The following is a 15,827-nucleotide window of genomic DNA, read 5'->3' as shown; positions in this document are numbered from 1 at the left end:
GGCAAAATTTTAACCAAGGGGAGAAGTATCTATAATTCCCTCAAATTCTGCATTAATCTGATAAATTTGTTCAATAATAGAAAGAGGCCAGAAGTGTTTGGAGTCAAGTATATTAATATAGGCAAGATACTTTAAGTGCTCTTATAGCCTATAGCAGCCTACATAGCTCCTATAGCTATAAAGGTCATAGTTATAATATAGTTCAAGGTGCTTAAAAGGGCTAATAAATTCTACAGTATTAATTAATTATGTAGCCTGTATTAGTGAAATAGTAGTTTGTATTTTTGATATTTATAAAATAAAAATAATGATTTATCTAAATATATAAGTGGTGACAATGAGTAGAAAAATAATCTAAGTCCATGAAAGGTCAATATAAACATCTGTATAATATATTTTATAAGCTTGTAGTGGATAAATGTGATGTTTGGCTATATTGCTTAGTCACCCAAAAGCTGACTAGGAGGTTGAGAGTTCAAATCCTGTCTGTGTTAATTTTTTTTTATCAGCCACACAACATCTATAAGTGCATTTATAGAGCTATATGAGGCTTTATAGATGGCAGAGGTTTTATAACAGGTTTGACCACTATAACAGCTTTATGAGTACTTATAGTGCTATAAAGCTCTATATAGCTACCCCCATTTTTCCTGATGTATTTCAACCTACTTTGAATTTATGATCCCCTACTTTGAACGGTTGCATAGCACAATTTTTGATTGTGCGATGTTCATCCCTGAGAGGTTCATCAAACTTGGCCCCGCCCCCTTCCTGGTGTTGACGCCCACCACCCACGACTCCATTTTGCAGATCTTTCATGATGCTCTCAACGTTATACAAACTAGCAGGAAGAAATTGACGCACCTGAGACAGCCATTAACAAGGCCAGAGGGATTTATACTGCACTTGGATCTCTGGCGCTCAAGTGATGATAGATTCAAATTCTATGCTCCGCTTGTGGTCACGCACATTTCAGGGACGAGTAGTGGGGGGAGCATACCCAGGTATTCTGCATCAGTCAAACCTTCCAAATCAACTTCATCAAATGTTATGGGGACAACTAGGGCACGTACTCGGGCACTTATGACTGTAACAATCGGCTATTCAGTATCCCAGGTGTCAGTGATTTCATGATTTTTACGAATCTTGCTTATACAATTGCCAGGTCAGGGAGAAGCTGGGGCTTTCTTACCATAATATACGTGGATTACACAACATTGTTGACTACAGCATACCGTCTAGGGCTGAATGGAAATTAACTATGATATCTTTTCCTGATACTCCGAATGATACACACCTTATCCAGTATAGAGATGTACTTTCAGCCATCAGGGCTCTCCTTGAGAACCCTGCACATGCCAAACATATAGTCTATCGCCCAAAAAAGGTTTTCACCAATGCGAGGAAAGAATCAAGGATTTATCATGAAATGTGGACGGAAAAATGGTGGCATGCTATTCAGGTGAGCATGGTTATGTATCTCCCACTTACAATGACTTACAGAATCTTCGGAATAGGCTCGTCTACCATCTGGGGCAGCCTTGGCTCCTGTTATTATTGCAATGGACAAAACCCAGCTCACGCAATTCTCTACTTCTAAATCAGCCTACCCTGTCTATCTCACACTTGGCAACATACCCAGAGCTATACATCGTAAGCCAAGCCAACATGCTTGCATACTTATAGGATATCTGTCCGTCAACAAAGCCACAGGATCTTAGCTTACTGCAAAGGAGAAGTTTTCAAGGGTTCAGCGCCTTTTTCATGAGTCAATGCGGATTATACTAGAGCCTTTGAAGAGAGCTGGTATCGAAGGAATTAATGTCACTGGGGGGGATAGTGCTATAAGGAGAGTCCATCCTATCTTGGCTTGCTACGTTGCAGATTATCCAGAACAATGTCTTGTGACATGTACAAAGTACTGCATATGTCCCAAATGCAAAAGACCTGCTTCTGAGCTCTCAGAATCTACTCCTGGAGAGCCATGTACACAAACCTGGACTGAGGAAGTCATTCATGATGCTAAAGTCAATGCAAACTCCTTCATTCAATTTCAGGACAGGTGCAAGGAAAAAGAGGTCTCTGGTGGTGTTTACGAGCCATTCTGGCTTAACTTCCCTCATTGCAACATTCATTTATCTGTTTCCCCCAACATTCTCCATCAACTATACCAAGGCGTCTTTAAGCATATGGTGAACTGGTGCAAGGACCTTATGGATCCCAAGGAGCTTGACCAGCGCATTTCCTCCCTTCCTGCTTGTTATGGTGTTCGTTATTTCAAAAATGGAATCTCTGCATTAGGCCAGATTAGAGGAAAAGAGAGAAAGGATATGGCCCGCATATTTCTAGGATGTTTGATTGGAAAAATCCCCAGGAGTGCAATACTTGCATACCAATCCCTCTTGGACTTCATCTAGATAGCACAGTATCCCACTCATGACAACACCACTCTGGGCTACCTTTCAGATGCTTTGGACACTTTCCACAAACACAAAGATATATTGGTACAACTCAACATAAGAGAACACCTGAACATCCCTAAATTCCACTCTCTCCTCCACTACTGCCAGTTCATCATATGGTTTGGAACCACCAACAATTACAACATGGAGATGTTTGAGCGCTTCCATATTGACTTTGCAAAAGAAGGTTGGAGGGCTTCTAATAAAAGAAATGAAGCACCACAAATGGTGACATGGCTTCTGCGTTGTGAAAAGGTGGTCACTTTCCAAAGCTACCTCAAAATGACCATGGATAATGAAGAAGACGAATTCCCTCACTCCAAATTACAAGACCAAAGACATGTTGTCGCCAAGTATCCTAATAAATGTCAGCAAAGCATTTTGGACGTCATAGAGAAGCAACAGTGTCCTGGATTTGAATCAGCACTCAAGGTCTTCCTTAACAGTAAACTAACTCACCCAAATACACATGGTGAAACCAGATTACTACCTCTTCCATTTCAAAACCTTGATATTTTCCATGGCTTCAAATTCTGTTTAGATAGCCTAGGCAATGATGTCGACCTGGAGAATGACCAGGTAGATTCTGTCAAAGCCAGGCCAAGTGGAAAAAACAATCCATTATCACAGTTTGACACAGTGGTTGTGATGAATTCTCCTGATTGTGAGGCTACAGGAATAAAAGGTAATATTTCTCTTACCCTATGGCCACAAGCATGTCTAATACTAATGACTGTATTCAAGGAACAAGAATTGGGAGATTGAGAGTAATATTTAAACTACCTGAAACACTATACCGTTTCCACCCATCCTCCAATAATCAGCCAAAATATCATTTAGCATATGTAGAGTGGTATAGCAACCTCAAATCCACAGCTGAAAAAGACCACTTAATGTACACTGTTAACAAGATATCTCTAAACACTGAAGGTTTTCCTCCAGGACAAATCATATCTTTATCCAGTATTAGACAGGTTTGTCAACTTATCCCTGCTTTTGGTGGTTTCCACAATACATGTCCTCATCATTGGACTCATAGTAATGTTCTGGATGTTTGTCACAAATTTTATCTTAATAACTTTAGTAGCAAATATGCATATCAAACATTATGGTAGTCATATATAGCATTTTAAATTTTGTGTCTATAATACTATTATTGCTTTTGTTGCTCCTGTTGCTCTTATTGCTTGTATAACACTATGGTCACTATGATCATACTATAGTTGCTCTTAAAGTACTATAGGGACTTTGATCGTACTATAGTTGCTTTTATAGTGCTATAAGTGCTATAGGTGCTATAATAGGCTTTATTTGCACATATGTACAAACCCCTCTGCTATATAGCAAAAGGCTTTTTCCTGATGTGTATCCAGACCAACCAAACTGAAAGGCATTAAACTCGACTACTTGGTCCACTGGCATGGTTATCCGGTCTCAGAACGTACTTGGGAACCCGACACCAATCTTACACACGTCTCTGATTTGCTCGCCACTTTCCACAAAACGCATCCTGCCGCCCCTTGCATCATCACCGCTTCTCTTCACTTCTGTCCTTACAAAAACTACACCGCGACTTCTAAATCTCCGATGCTTTTTGATTGGATTACCAACAAGTTCCAGAGTGCCGCTTCCGGACTCATGAGGACACGAGTTTTATAAAAGGGGAGCTAATGTGAGGAATCGATTTTTCTTATTGCATTCCCATCATGTCGTGGTTATCTGATTCATTCCCTGTCACTCCTCTCGCTCTTGGACTAGAGATTACAGCTGGCATTCTATTACTTTTATCCTTTTTCTTCTTATTCTCCATTCATACTCACGTCCTATTGTACTTACAACAAAGGAAAACTGTTGTAGACCCTTGAGAAGATATTCAAATGACATAGCAACAATCCAATGCTATGCCTGGGAATAATTTGGAGGGGATATTGATAAGCGAGGAAGGCTATGAGTCAGCGCCTTCTCATGGGCTTACTGATACAGCCAATTGTATATCTCTTACCAATATTTTCTCTCATACAATTAGTAAATACGATAGATTGGACCACTTTCTCTTTCTTTTCTTATTGGTTAGTTAATTGGTCAGACCACTTTCTTAACCCTTCCCTTTCTCGGTCTGACCATTGTTGTTCACTATATAAGGAAGTACATACTCAATGTATTATTCTTTAGTTCAATATTAGTTTGGATTTGCGCCCATATCAATACTCTTCAACCCTCATACCCTGCTTCACCGCCTTTCAGCAAGAACTTGACCAGGCATTGAATTTTGTTATATAGCTTTGTATTTGTTGCCTGACATACTCCATCCCCATATTCTGTAACTCTGACACTTTGTAAGGTCACAGTTCTGACACCTTCATTCATCCCTCTTTGCCTGTCTTCACTGTGCGCCAGAGTATACAAACTTTGGTTGTTACACGGATTTTATCCACTATCTCAATCACCCCTCTCTGCTTGTTCTCACTTGTATGCCAGAGTATAAAAACTTTGGTTGTAACACTTCCCCTCCGCATAACCACTCTCTAAGGTGCCAAAGGCACCCTCCCTCCCTGTATTTCACTATACCACTCTTTAGAGCACCTATGGCACCCTCCCTCTTTACATTTCATTGTAATAATTTCTAGGATGCCTGTGGCACCCCCAATCCATATTGGTCATGCATCTTTGTAACCTCCCCCCGCTCTGCACTACTCTCTTGGGAGTCCACAGCACCTTCCCTCTTTGTAATTCCTTGTATACTCTCTAGGATACCTGTGGCACCTCCAGTGTCATGCATCTTTGGTACCTCCCCTTCCTACACCACTCTCTAGAGTGCCTGCAGCACCCCTGTCTCTTTTGGCCATTGGCAGCCACTCCACATCTGTTTTGCACTCAGCTCAGGGATCCCACACGGGAAACCACGCGAGCATAAGCGAGAAACACGTGAGCGTTGCCGAGTTAAGCGACAGTCCCCCTCTTCCGTTTTTGTTTCTAATGTGCGTCGGCATTGCTGCAAAATATTGAGTTGATTCTGTGAGTATACTTTATCAAGCACTGCCAACTTTGTTTGCTACAGGTTGCAACAAGATCTGAGGCCATAGTCACACTGCTTTGCTGAGGTACCTGTGTTCATTGATCATCTTATGGTTGGAGATTGCCAGTGTCATGTTTCAGCGTTCAGCCTGCCTAGAAGCATCTGTCAATCACAATCAGCCCAGCTCAACCTGTGCTCAGTTTGGTGCGATGCCTTCAAGTTGGCCTATATTTGACGTATCTCTATTAATATATTCTCATTTAAATACAGTCATCAGATGACATCGACAAGTGCTCTGTTTCTCTCCCTGGCTGGTATCTGAATGACATCTTTATTACCATCACAAAACAGATATCTAGAATTTAGCTATTGGGGTATGGATTTATCTTGATATATGCGCTTGCTTAACTTATGACCTAACTTGTCTGTTATAGGCATTCTTATTGCAACGCTGTTCGTTCATTAGTAAATTGTCTTTGCACTTTAATATGCCGATATACACCTAGATGTTTTGGATGCACGTTCATGCAAAGCTATTTTTACTTTCAAAAATATCGCGATGGATGGCCCATAAAGATATTTGTAAGCATCAACTCCATTATATCTCTTCATGTTCTCATCACAGTGCTCCAGGTATCCCTCATAATGTAAAAAAAAACATTTGGAAGAAATATTGATTCTACTCATTTAGACTTTACCATAGTACAGCCAACACTGTGAACTGGATATTTCTAGCTAAACTCTTTTTCTTCTACCTGGTAAATCTTCAACACCCCCCTGCAGCTTCGCCCCCTAATTGTCCCTTTATAAGGCTGAAAATTATGACAATCCATCTGCTCTTACCATTTTGCCATGGTACGAACCCTACCTCAAAAGGCACGACACTAATCTAAAGGATAACACAGGGAGTACAGCGCCGGTGTTGTAACTTCGGCTATAGTGGAAGTCTTGTAAACTGCCCATCAACTGTATCATTTATCGTGTAGCTGATAGCCATGCAGTGCGCAATTATCTTTTGCCCGTCAGATTTTTCTAGGTCTGTCCGTTTTCTGTTTCCGGTGTGAAGGAATCGCTTTATATTCTCATGAAGTCAATAGAAAAAGTTGGGCAGTGGCCTTAGTTATAGCTAGTGTATTTCTATTATGGTGGTTGAACGCGTGCTTACGTCAATTATAGGTATTCTTCGCACTCTGCAGTTTAGGTGAGCATTGATATTGAGTAGTGTAAGGACAAAACATGGCTGCTTAATTCTCTGTCAGGTTTCAGCATCGGTAGGTCGCACTCATGGTTGCATGTGCATATCAGGCTGTAAAACGGCTTCGTACCAATTTAGCCCTTGCCAGACTCTTAGATGAACATTCATCCTTGGAGTATGCTGGTACTAAAGTTGTTGTTGTATGTCATACGATTCACTCGTCGGTTGTACTATATTTTAACTGAGATTCACATAGATTGTGGGGAATGTCACCATCATTGTGTCAATGGTTTGCGATTTCATCGCGACAGCTGCAATGTGGTACTTTCTTGATGCTAAAGGGGTGACAAAGTGGGTAATATTTATTTCTCTTATTTTCTTGTTCTCTCATGTCCTACTGGCAATACATCGCAGGACAAGGGGTACTATCATGTCGATCCGACTTCTGGTCCTTAATCGTGGATTGCTCCTCTTAGCAGCTCAAATCACATTTTTGGTTCTATGGCTCGTAGGAGAGACCCATTGGTACTGGTGCGTACCTATCCCGACAGGAAGATCATTTTACACGGCCTATATATACTAATTACGATGATAATCCAAGGCTACCTTTCCACATGAACATACCTAATATCTATACTAATACCATGCGTGAGTGTTCGTGTGTCACCATTGAAGAAGTTCGACGATAACGGATTATTTGCAGTACTCTTGTTCGTATCGAAAAGTCACTCGTCACTCTCGAATGTTCTACTGATGAGCATCGTTTCCGATGTTAGATTGAACGAACGTTCAAGTATTCGGGCAAAAGAGAAGGCCAAGGAGATGTTATCTCTTCAGCTTACGAGTGGTGGACAGCAACTTCAATTCAATGTATTCCATTCGTTACACGCTAATAGATCGCGTGGATTAATCTCGAGCTTAGTGGTGAGTTAGAAAGGACCTAGCGTCGTTGAAAGGGATATTCTGATTTATTCGTTTTCCCTGTAGGATCAGCCAGCGAATGTCAATGACATTCAGGATATACCAGTCTAACAGCTACTCTGTCACTCGAGGCAAAAGTGACCTGAAGTCTATTGTAGTTTTGTATTGATTTAGATTTCACCCACCGGCAGAAGTAGTGCAGGCTCAAAAGAGTGTAATAGAGACCGTGACATGTACTATGATGTATTTATTATTCACGGACTTGCCTCTGACTATTATCCAGCATATTCCAGTTCATCCTTTAGCATTGCAGTAGCCCTCATGTCGAAAGCAAAACATGAAAAAGTATTTCCTCCTCTCGAATCCGATCCACAGCTCTTTACTCTTCTTCTTCAAAAACTAGGCGCCTCGTCTGCACTTCACTTTGAAGACGTACTCTCTCTTGATGACCCCGATCTCTTGGCCCTCATTCAGGGACATATAGTCGCATTCGTTCTCATATCTTCTTCTAAAGAGGGGCACGATGATACTTTGCAGCTTGAGGAGTCGCAGCGCATTGCATCAATGAGCGAAGCCGATAAGATAACAGGCGAAGGCGTAATGTGGGTAAAGCAGACAATCCACAACGCCTGCGGCTTCTACGCCCTCTTACACGCAGTCTGTAATATTCCTTCCGCGAGAAGTCATATCGCACCTGGATCTGTGCTTGATGCTGTCTTGAATGCGAGATCTGTAGAAGAGCGTAAGAAGATTCTGGAAACGAGCAAGGCTCTCGACGATGCCTACATCCCAATTGCGCTGCAAGGACAGACAGCAGTGTCAGAGGATTGGGTATGGGAGCCCCCTTTTCATTATGTTTGCTTTGTGGATGTGCATGGACGAGTGTGGGAGCTGAATGGAGCCAGAATGGGCCCTGTGGATAGAGGAGGGGGAAGAGAGGTGGTAGATGTCGTGAGGGAGTGCATAAAGGAGAAAGGAGGCACACACAGCTTGCTCGCTCTCGTAGAGACCGTTGCATGATCATTTTTGATTATCGAGCAAACTTTTTGTGTACAACCTATCATATTGAATACTTTCCATGGCTATTGATGGTAAGATAAAGAACACAGTCATATTGTGATAACTCATTACATGGATCGATACAGGACAGCAATATAGACAGACAATGACAACATACAAAAATGTATCCACCAGGTCATGACATTTCTTCTTCGTCATCTGTGTCGGATAAATATTCTTTACTTTTACTGAAAAAGAAGGAAATATTAGTGCGAGTTCCGTTCAGACACCAAAGCAACTAACAATTGTTTTTTGCGGGGTCCCCCGATATTCTCTGGCTCGTCGTCGTCCCGGACGACTCGTTTCTTGATTCCACGCTAATGTGGATTAGCATCAGCGACTGAAAGGCAGCACAATATCATACCTTCTTCGCGGGCTTATTATCCCCTCCCTCCTCGTCGCTGAAGAGCTGCTCGTTCTCTTCTGCTGGCTCGTTGTGCTCACTGACTTTCTTTAGTTTTCCACGACGTTTCTTCTTTGGCTCCAAACCCTCGTCCCCACTCCCATTCTCGATTTTGGGTCTTCTTGCTGCCTTCTTAGACTTCCTTTCGCGCTCTTCGTCGCTCTCGACTTGAACTTCTCTCGACCACTCAAGAGCTGTTTCTCTCGCTATTCGTCTCTCTTCCGCAAGTTTCTCTGCTTGTTGGCGGAGCTCCTCGACACGCGCCAGCTATGCGTAAACAGATGAGACCACATGAAAAAACTGAAACAGGATTCAACGCTTACCTCCGTGGCTTCTTGTCGTCGCTTTTCTTCCAGTCTCTTCTGCCTTGCAGCCTCAAGCTTGGCATGGGCTTCAGCTTCAAAGTGTTTTTGAGCTGATAGATGCTCATCTCCCCTTCGAAGCATACTTTCACCATATTTTCTTCTGTGATCAGCCATTTCGCGACTGTATGGTACGACCGGAGCCGGATCTGCTGCCAAAGATGCAAACAACCTTTGGGTACTGTGTCAACATCAATCTCCAATCTCCTATGAAAGGGCCAATACCTTTGTGCATGACCTGCTTGAGCAATAGCTCGCTCTAGATCTTTCAAAGAACGTTTGGCTGGGGTAATACCAAAGAGTAACTCAGCAGCTTTCTGCTGGATCATCGCGATGTTATACACGATGGCCTTATCATTAGGTTGTATATGAAGAGCCTCGAAAAGTATTTTTAGCTGACAGACACAGAGTTGGACCGGAATGAAGCTCACCATCTCAGCAAATTTCAAAGCTTTGTTCATGGATGTGAAGGATTGGTCTTTATTTGCCTTTGCATACCATGAGCGGCAAAGACACAATAATACAGACACGTTGTGACCACTATAAAACCGTGACGACGCAGTTTCATACTACGTGCATAATGGTAAATGTCAATAGTTAAACGAGTAAATGAGAACACTTACACTCTCAACCGCACGATCAAATTCATCGCGAGCATAATAACAGTGGCCCATGTTGACATAGACGCTACCATCGTTCAAGGACTCTCTGACTTTAGCAAAGACGTCAAGTGCATCGCGAGCATTCTTGAATCGCTTCTGTGCTTCATCTGTAGATGAGGACGAAGGAGCGCTGAAGGAACCGAGTGAATCTTCGGCAGTGACGATAGCAAGACCTTGAGCGGCTACGGCACAATTGGGATCGTACTGCAATGCCTTTTCGTAGAATTCAGCAGAACGCTGGAACCCACGCCTGCGCTCTTCCAGACCTTTGGGGCTCGCATCACGACTCTCACGACTCTGGTGGTACATGATCCATCCGGCAGCACACAGCGAATACACATCATATTTGTCGTGGTCTTTGAGTGTGGCGAAAACGAAATCTTTGGCTGGTTTAGGAAGATTACTTTGAATGAGGAAGTAGGTGTAAAAGGCGCGTAGATTAAGGTTTGAATTCTGAGATGAAAGTGCTTGTTTGAGCAGCTCGTGGGCTTCGTTGGGATGATTAAGGTTGGCAAGCATCTGGGCTTGTCGGATTTTTGCTGCGAAGGGCTCAAATCAGTGACATCTAGAGCTGCAAATCTGGACGACTTTACCATCAGCATATTCTGGGTGTCTGGTCAAAAGCTTATCATAAGCTTCGCTGGCCATCGTATCGTCTCCCTTTTCTTCGTACACTCTTGCTAGATTGTACAGGATCGACGTCGACATGCCCTCACCGAGTTCTGACCCAAGTGCAGAGGCTGTTGTGAGTGCACTTTCGTACATCGTCCTCGCTTGATCCAAGTCCCCATCCAAATGTTGCAGTGCGCCCAGATTATTCAGCAACCGTGGGTCGGTTTGTCCAGTCGCCTCACTTATCCGCAATGCCTCTCGTAATGACTTTCCTGTGCGATCCAAGTTTTCCTCCTGCCACAGTTTAGCAATTTCGGCATGCATATCCATGTCATCGAGGATGCGACGAGACGTTCGTGAGGGCTCTTTGGCACGGTCGTGTATCCGGTTATCATCCTCGAGACTTTTTATGACACGATCGTAGAGTTCCCGAGCTTTGATTTTCTCCTGAACCATATCGTCAGTTGATATACCCGGCCTTGGGTGACTGCGTAATGAAGCGAGCATAACAGTAGCTTCAGGTGAACGCTGGGGATTTGGTGGTTGGAGGAGAGTGTCAAGAGTATGAATCGCAGCAGCTGCCTCATCTACCGATCGTTCAAATTAAGATTATAGTATATTGATTATTATTTTAAGAAAACATACCATTTTGTATCTGCATCTGTGCGAGCCCAATCGCTCCTAACACGTGTTTCGGCTGCCCTTCTGTAGCAGAGGTGTAATACTTGGTTGCTTCTGATATGGAGCCTTCAGCATGTAATACACGAGCTGCCCGAAGATACCCTTCGGTGAGGACAGTGAGCGTGTCAGCAAATTGCACTGTTCGTTCGGCTAATTTTAGAGCCTACAGGGAACAAAATTCAATCAAGCAAATGGCTGGAAAAGGTCACTGGGAATACCAACCCTCTTATAATTTCCTTTCCGCAAGAACAGTTCACACAAAGCATTAGCGGCTGCGGCACTTTTCTGATTAGCATTGAACGCCCTTTCAATCATCTTGGTCCCGGTGAGGAATAGGTGTGCTTTCTCCTCTTCACTTTGATTCTCAGCTTTGCTCGCATTGATGGATTCCAACCCAAGCAAGAGTAACGCTGACCATTCACTGGGATTCTGTGGCGAGAAGTTTTTAATGTCGCAAAGGCTGAATATGAATCCAGGGCACTTACAACTTCTAAGCTCCGCTGCCAAGCTGCTTTAGCCTTGGCTTTGTGGTCCATAGCCCAAAGACATAAACCAATCCCAATACGAGGATCTGGTTGACATTGCGGACTGAGTTGAAGAACTTGTTGGAATAATTTCAAAGCCTGAGGATAGCCCCGTCTGGCGTAGAGTATACGCGCCTTCATATTACAGTTATAACATCTCTAAAAACATATGCCAATTCAGGCTTACCTTGCCCAATAGGGCGATCAAGTTTGTGGGTTTTTCCGCCAAAACACCCTCGAATGAGCGTAATGCATCATCCATAGAACGTGTCGCCAATTGTTGTATACCTTCATACAGCGATAGATTTGCTGTGAGTGGCGGCCCTGAGAATAAAATGCGAGCATACCTCGAGTCAGAAAGGCCAACGTGCCACCCACACCCTCTCCAGATTCCGCAGCAGCTCTTTCTCCAGAATTGAGGTACTGAGCAGCTTCTTTGTAATACTCTTCCTTCGGGCGTTCATTAGACAGTCTATCCTCGCCTAAAAGGAGGTAAGTAGCCCTTCGTATTTTGAGAAGATTCGGGGCTTACGAGCACTAGGTATTATGAGTTTGGGTGCCTTTCGTGCACGGGCTATTTGGATATTAGCAAGCAAAGAATAAATGGGCGGCGAAGAGGCAATAGCCCCATTTACGTGAAAACCTAGAGCAGGAGAATATTCAGAACCTTTACTTTACTTTCAAAAGGACACACACAGTCAATAGCAGATTGCGCAATCTTCTCAGCAGCTTCCAGGTAGCCTCTGCGCCAGTATTCACCAGCCAACTTTGTCCAAACCCAGACTTTGCATTGTCCGTCCTTCAGAAGCTCTATAACATCATCGGGATTTGTATCGAGGTTATCCAAATCAATGGTGATGACTTCTTGTCCACCCAGCTCGATGTCGATAGACCGTCCTGGAGTATACGAGGCTTCTTCCATTGTGGATGCCTTGTATTCGGTGGAACGGACGAGAAAGTTGACCCGGGCAACAATCTAGACCAGAATAGAAAAGCGAAGAAAAACAAATTGATGTTTTGTCTCCAAAATACAGAAGTGACCAGACGTGGCCGACGTGCAACGGATGCTTGTGGACAAGATTCACCCAGTGACTTTCGCTGCCTACGAGTCACGTGCATACACCGACTCCCGAGCCGCGCCGTGCTGTGCCGCTCCTTCGCCGTCACGACGACAGCCCATCCTCATCCTCGACGACGGCGACGAGCCTTTTCATCGTCAACCATCCGCAGACGACATCGACGCCCCAAAAAGACCACAGCGCAGGCGCGAATATCGACCGCTGTTGCAGTCGTCGCTGCCGACTTTGAAGCCTGTGAACACGACGTCGTCTCGAACGACATTCCTGCAGTTCTCTTACACGTTTGGCCCCCTTGCAGCACGGATTTGTTGCATTCCGAGTTTCGAATATCTCGCCTAGCTATAGGTAACACGTTTATACGACATTGCTCCTCCTTCCGTATCCGCCACTTTGATCCAGACTGGGACCGTGCCCCTACTCTTCCGCTTACCAGGACGCCTTAAATGACCGTCTCACATCGCAAGCGACAGCATCAGCCGGATGAAATACAAAGTACGTTGATATCCTATTCTGTCTCTGGTTTGCCATGCCAGTCTCCTCTCTTTTCTCTTGAAAATTGGACTATTTCTCACGTTTTCTTCTTACGTCACTCCCGCCGGAAACCTATACAGCGGTGAACGAACCAGGGCTGCAGATTCAATGCGACTCGTGCATGTGTGATCTGACACACTCCATCCGTATCAAATGCGCAGACCCAGTATGTGAACCAGGCGACGGTGTGGACATCTGTCCCGCTTGTTTCTGCCAGGGAAAGGAATTTGGAAAACACAAGCGAGGGCATGCATATCGCATGGTGGTAAGTCACTCGTGATGTCACCTTAAGCCTCGTGAACTGATCGCTATCATTGCAAAGGAACTTCACTCATACCCGATCTTTTCGGAAGATTGGGGTGCAGACGAGTAAGTCGCAATCTCTTCCGATCGATATCTTTCCAACGTGACCTGCTTCTAACAATCGGTCACAGAGAATTGCTCTTACTAGAAGGGATATCCCTTCAAGGTATGGGTAACTGGCAGGCAATAGCGGAACATGTCGGGACGCGCACAAAGGAAGAAGTAGAAAAGCATTATAACACCGTCTACGTCGATTCTCCGAATTGGCCATTACCTGTGAGCTTATCGAATCAGATTTTGCAGAGTTTGTTTTAATGACTTCCCTAGAATATGAATGTTCAATTTAATATAGATCCAAACGAATTTCAGGAGAGAAAGCGGCGACGAATGTCGCACATGAACACAGCCCCGCCGCCACCGCCCAAAACAGCTCCGACCTCCGGTCCAGGTATACACGAAGTGGCTACATTCCTCCCTGGCCGACTGGAGTTCGAGCATGAGTTGGATAACGATGCAGAGGATCTGGTAAAAGATCTCGAATTCGGAATATGCAACGAATGGAATGGCGATGAAATCATAGAGGATGAGAACGATCTCGATGTTCGTGCAAGAGCACGTTGGGTGGAGGAAAGAAAGTCGGGTAAAAAATCGACAAGTAGCACTCAGACTCTGGTCAATGGTACGAACGGGACGACAAACGGACATCATATCCCTGTTAATGACCTGCCAAAGCGAGAATCTCGGACTAAATCGGAAGATACTAATACGGAGAATGGGGCTGGCGATGACGATGCCAATGCAGAGGAGGTAACGCAGCCACCACCATACGAAACGAAGGAATCGCTGGCCTTCAAGCTGACCTTGTTGGAGATGTATAACCAGCGAGTAGACAAGCGGCATGAGGCCAAGGCTATCATGTTTGATAGGGGACTGTTGGAATACAAGAAGGTCTGCACGACCTTTTCTAGTGACGTAAAAAGCAAACTGAGCCATTTCGTTCTAGATGCAGGCTGCCGAGAAAAAGAGGCCGAAAGACGAGAAGGATATTGTCCAGCGACTTCGCCCCTTCGCGAGGCTTCAAACAGCAGAGGATTACGAAGTTTTCACTGCCGACATACTTTGTAAGTGTTTTGTATCACTGTGCTGTGAAGAGGCAAGTCGACCCATCTTTGAATTCAGACGAAGCAATACTCCGAAAGAGAATCCAAGAGCTGCAACATTATCGTCGGATGGGCTTGACGACTGCTGCTGATATCGAAAAGTATGAAGTGGATTGTATCAAACGGGTCGGTATATCTGAATGTTACATTGTCGTTTGTCAGCCCTCCAATAACCCCATCAATACAGGCCCAAGCCAAAGCAAACCTTTCCCGCGACTATTACTCATCAGAGCGCTTGTCACAACTTCGTGCAGCAGGTACTGGTCGTGAGTATCATCGTTGTGAGACATTTGTTTTTCGGTCTAACGCTATGCAGGAGAATCGGAAGGCAGAAAAAGTCATGAACGGGAAATAACACCGAAGCTTGGTGCAGCGAATGCGAGTACTTCAGCATCCGGTCCTGCAAATCGCAAGCCAGGTATGCAATATGTAATATTGCGCAACTTGTTCCGAACACTCAGAACTTTCCAGCTGCCCCCCTCAACCTCGCCAACAGCCCTTCCCTCCACCTTCTCACTCCAGCCGAACAGACACTCTGTTCACAGCTCCGTATCTTACCCAAACCATATCTCGTCATCAAAGAAACTCTTGTGCGAGAGTATGCACGACGTGGAGGTAAACTGCGTCGGCGAGAAGCGAGGGATCTTGTCAAAATCGACGTCAATAAGACAAGTCGAGTATGGGATTTCCTCGTACAAGCCGGCTTTCTCAAGATCACGCCGGACCCACAACCAGTTGCTATCCAGGACCCTGCGTGAGTTCTTCACCCCTATGTATGCGCCTTTCTTAAAAGGTTCTTACTGTCGTTGTCGTGAAATTGTAGTGCGAGCCGTGCATCATCTCACGCATCACTCAAC

At 44.3% G+C, this 15,827-nt stretch overlaps 5 protein-coding genes across 5 annotated transcripts; 4 read left to right on the top strand and 1 right to left on the bottom strand.

Annotated features, from left to right (window-relative positions):
* Positions 1 to 726: 726 nt before the first annotated feature.
* On the top strand, positions 727 to 4,121 carry SERLADRAFT_437687 (uncharacterized protein; the record flags this gene model as incomplete). The annotated part of the gene is made up of 6 exons (XM_007318021.1): positions 727 to 1,116; positions 1,166 to 1,462; positions 1,518 to 1,653; positions 1,966 to 2,352; positions 2,422 to 2,815; positions 3,836 to 4,121. The coding sequence occupies 6 exons, from the start codon at positions 727 to 729 to the stop codon at positions 4,119 to 4,121; spliced, it is 1,890 nt and encodes a 629-aa protein (XP_007318083.1).
* A 2,641-nt stretch (positions 4,122 to 6,762) lies between these two features.
* Positions 6,763 to 8,614, top strand: SERLADRAFT_408152 (uncharacterized protein; the record flags this gene model as incomplete). Its single annotated transcript, XM_007318020.1, has 6 exons — positions 6,763 to 6,873; positions 6,930 to 7,024; positions 7,088 to 7,208; positions 7,570 to 7,597; positions 7,661 to 7,675; positions 7,878 to 8,614. The coding sequence occupies 6 exons, from the start codon at positions 6,763 to 6,765 to the stop codon at positions 8,612 to 8,614; spliced, it is 1,107 nt and encodes a 368-aa protein (XP_007318082.1).
* A 175-nt stretch (positions 8,615 to 8,789) lies between these two features.
* SERLADRAFT_369311 (uncharacterized protein) lies at positions 8,790 to 12,819 on the bottom strand (the record flags this gene model as incomplete). Its single annotated transcript, XM_007318019.1, has 15 exons — positions 8,790 to 8,841; positions 8,897 to 8,970; positions 9,018 to 9,323; positions 9,380 to 9,590; positions 9,644 to 9,795; positions 9,850 to 9,987; positions 10,042 to 10,619; positions 10,674 to 11,279; positions 11,338 to 11,536; positions 11,596 to 11,802; positions 11,859 to 12,032; positions 12,085 to 12,185; positions 12,245 to 12,379; positions 12,430 to 12,540; positions 12,594 to 12,819. The coding sequence occupies 15 exons, from the start codon at positions 12,817 to 12,819 to the stop codon at positions 8,790 to 8,792; spliced, it is 3,270 nt and encodes a 1,089-aa protein (XP_007318081.1).
* Positions 12,820 to 12,961: 142 nt separating this feature from the next.
* Positions 12,962 to 13,315, top strand: SERLADRAFT_437683 (uncharacterized protein; the record flags this gene model as incomplete). The annotated part of the gene is made up of 1 exon (XM_007318018.1): positions 12,962 to 13,315. One exon carries the CDS (start codon positions 12,962 to 12,964, stop codon positions 13,313 to 13,315), a length of 354 nt encoding a protein of 117 aa, XP_007318080.1.
* Positions 13,316 to 13,419: 104 nt separating this feature from the next.
* SERLADRAFT_369310 (uncharacterized protein) lies at positions 13,420 to 15,728 on the top strand (the record flags this gene model as incomplete). Its single annotated transcript, XM_007318017.1, has 10 exons — positions 13,420 to 13,468; positions 13,588 to 13,772; positions 13,830 to 13,876; positions 13,942 to 14,086; positions 14,138 to 14,758; positions 14,814 to 14,931; positions 14,990 to 15,078; positions 15,158 to 15,236; positions 15,287 to 15,388; positions 15,442 to 15,728. 10 exons carry the CDS (start codon positions 13,420 to 13,422, stop codon positions 15,726 to 15,728), a joined length of 1,722 nt encoding a protein of 573 aa, XP_007318079.1.
* Positions 15,729 to 15,827: the final 99 nt, after the last annotated feature.

This window comes from Serpula lacrymans (genome assembly GCF_000218685.1).
Source record: "Serpula lacrymans var. lacrymans S7.9 unplaced genomic scaffold SERLAscaffold_6, whole genome shotgun sequence".
In the NCBI taxonomy this organism is placed as follows: Eukaryota; Fungi; Basidiomycota; class Agaricomycetes; order Boletales; family Serpulaceae; genus Serpula; species Serpula lacrymans.
Note: the sequence above shows the minus strand (reverse complement) of the source record. Positions and strands in the feature narration are given on the sequence as shown.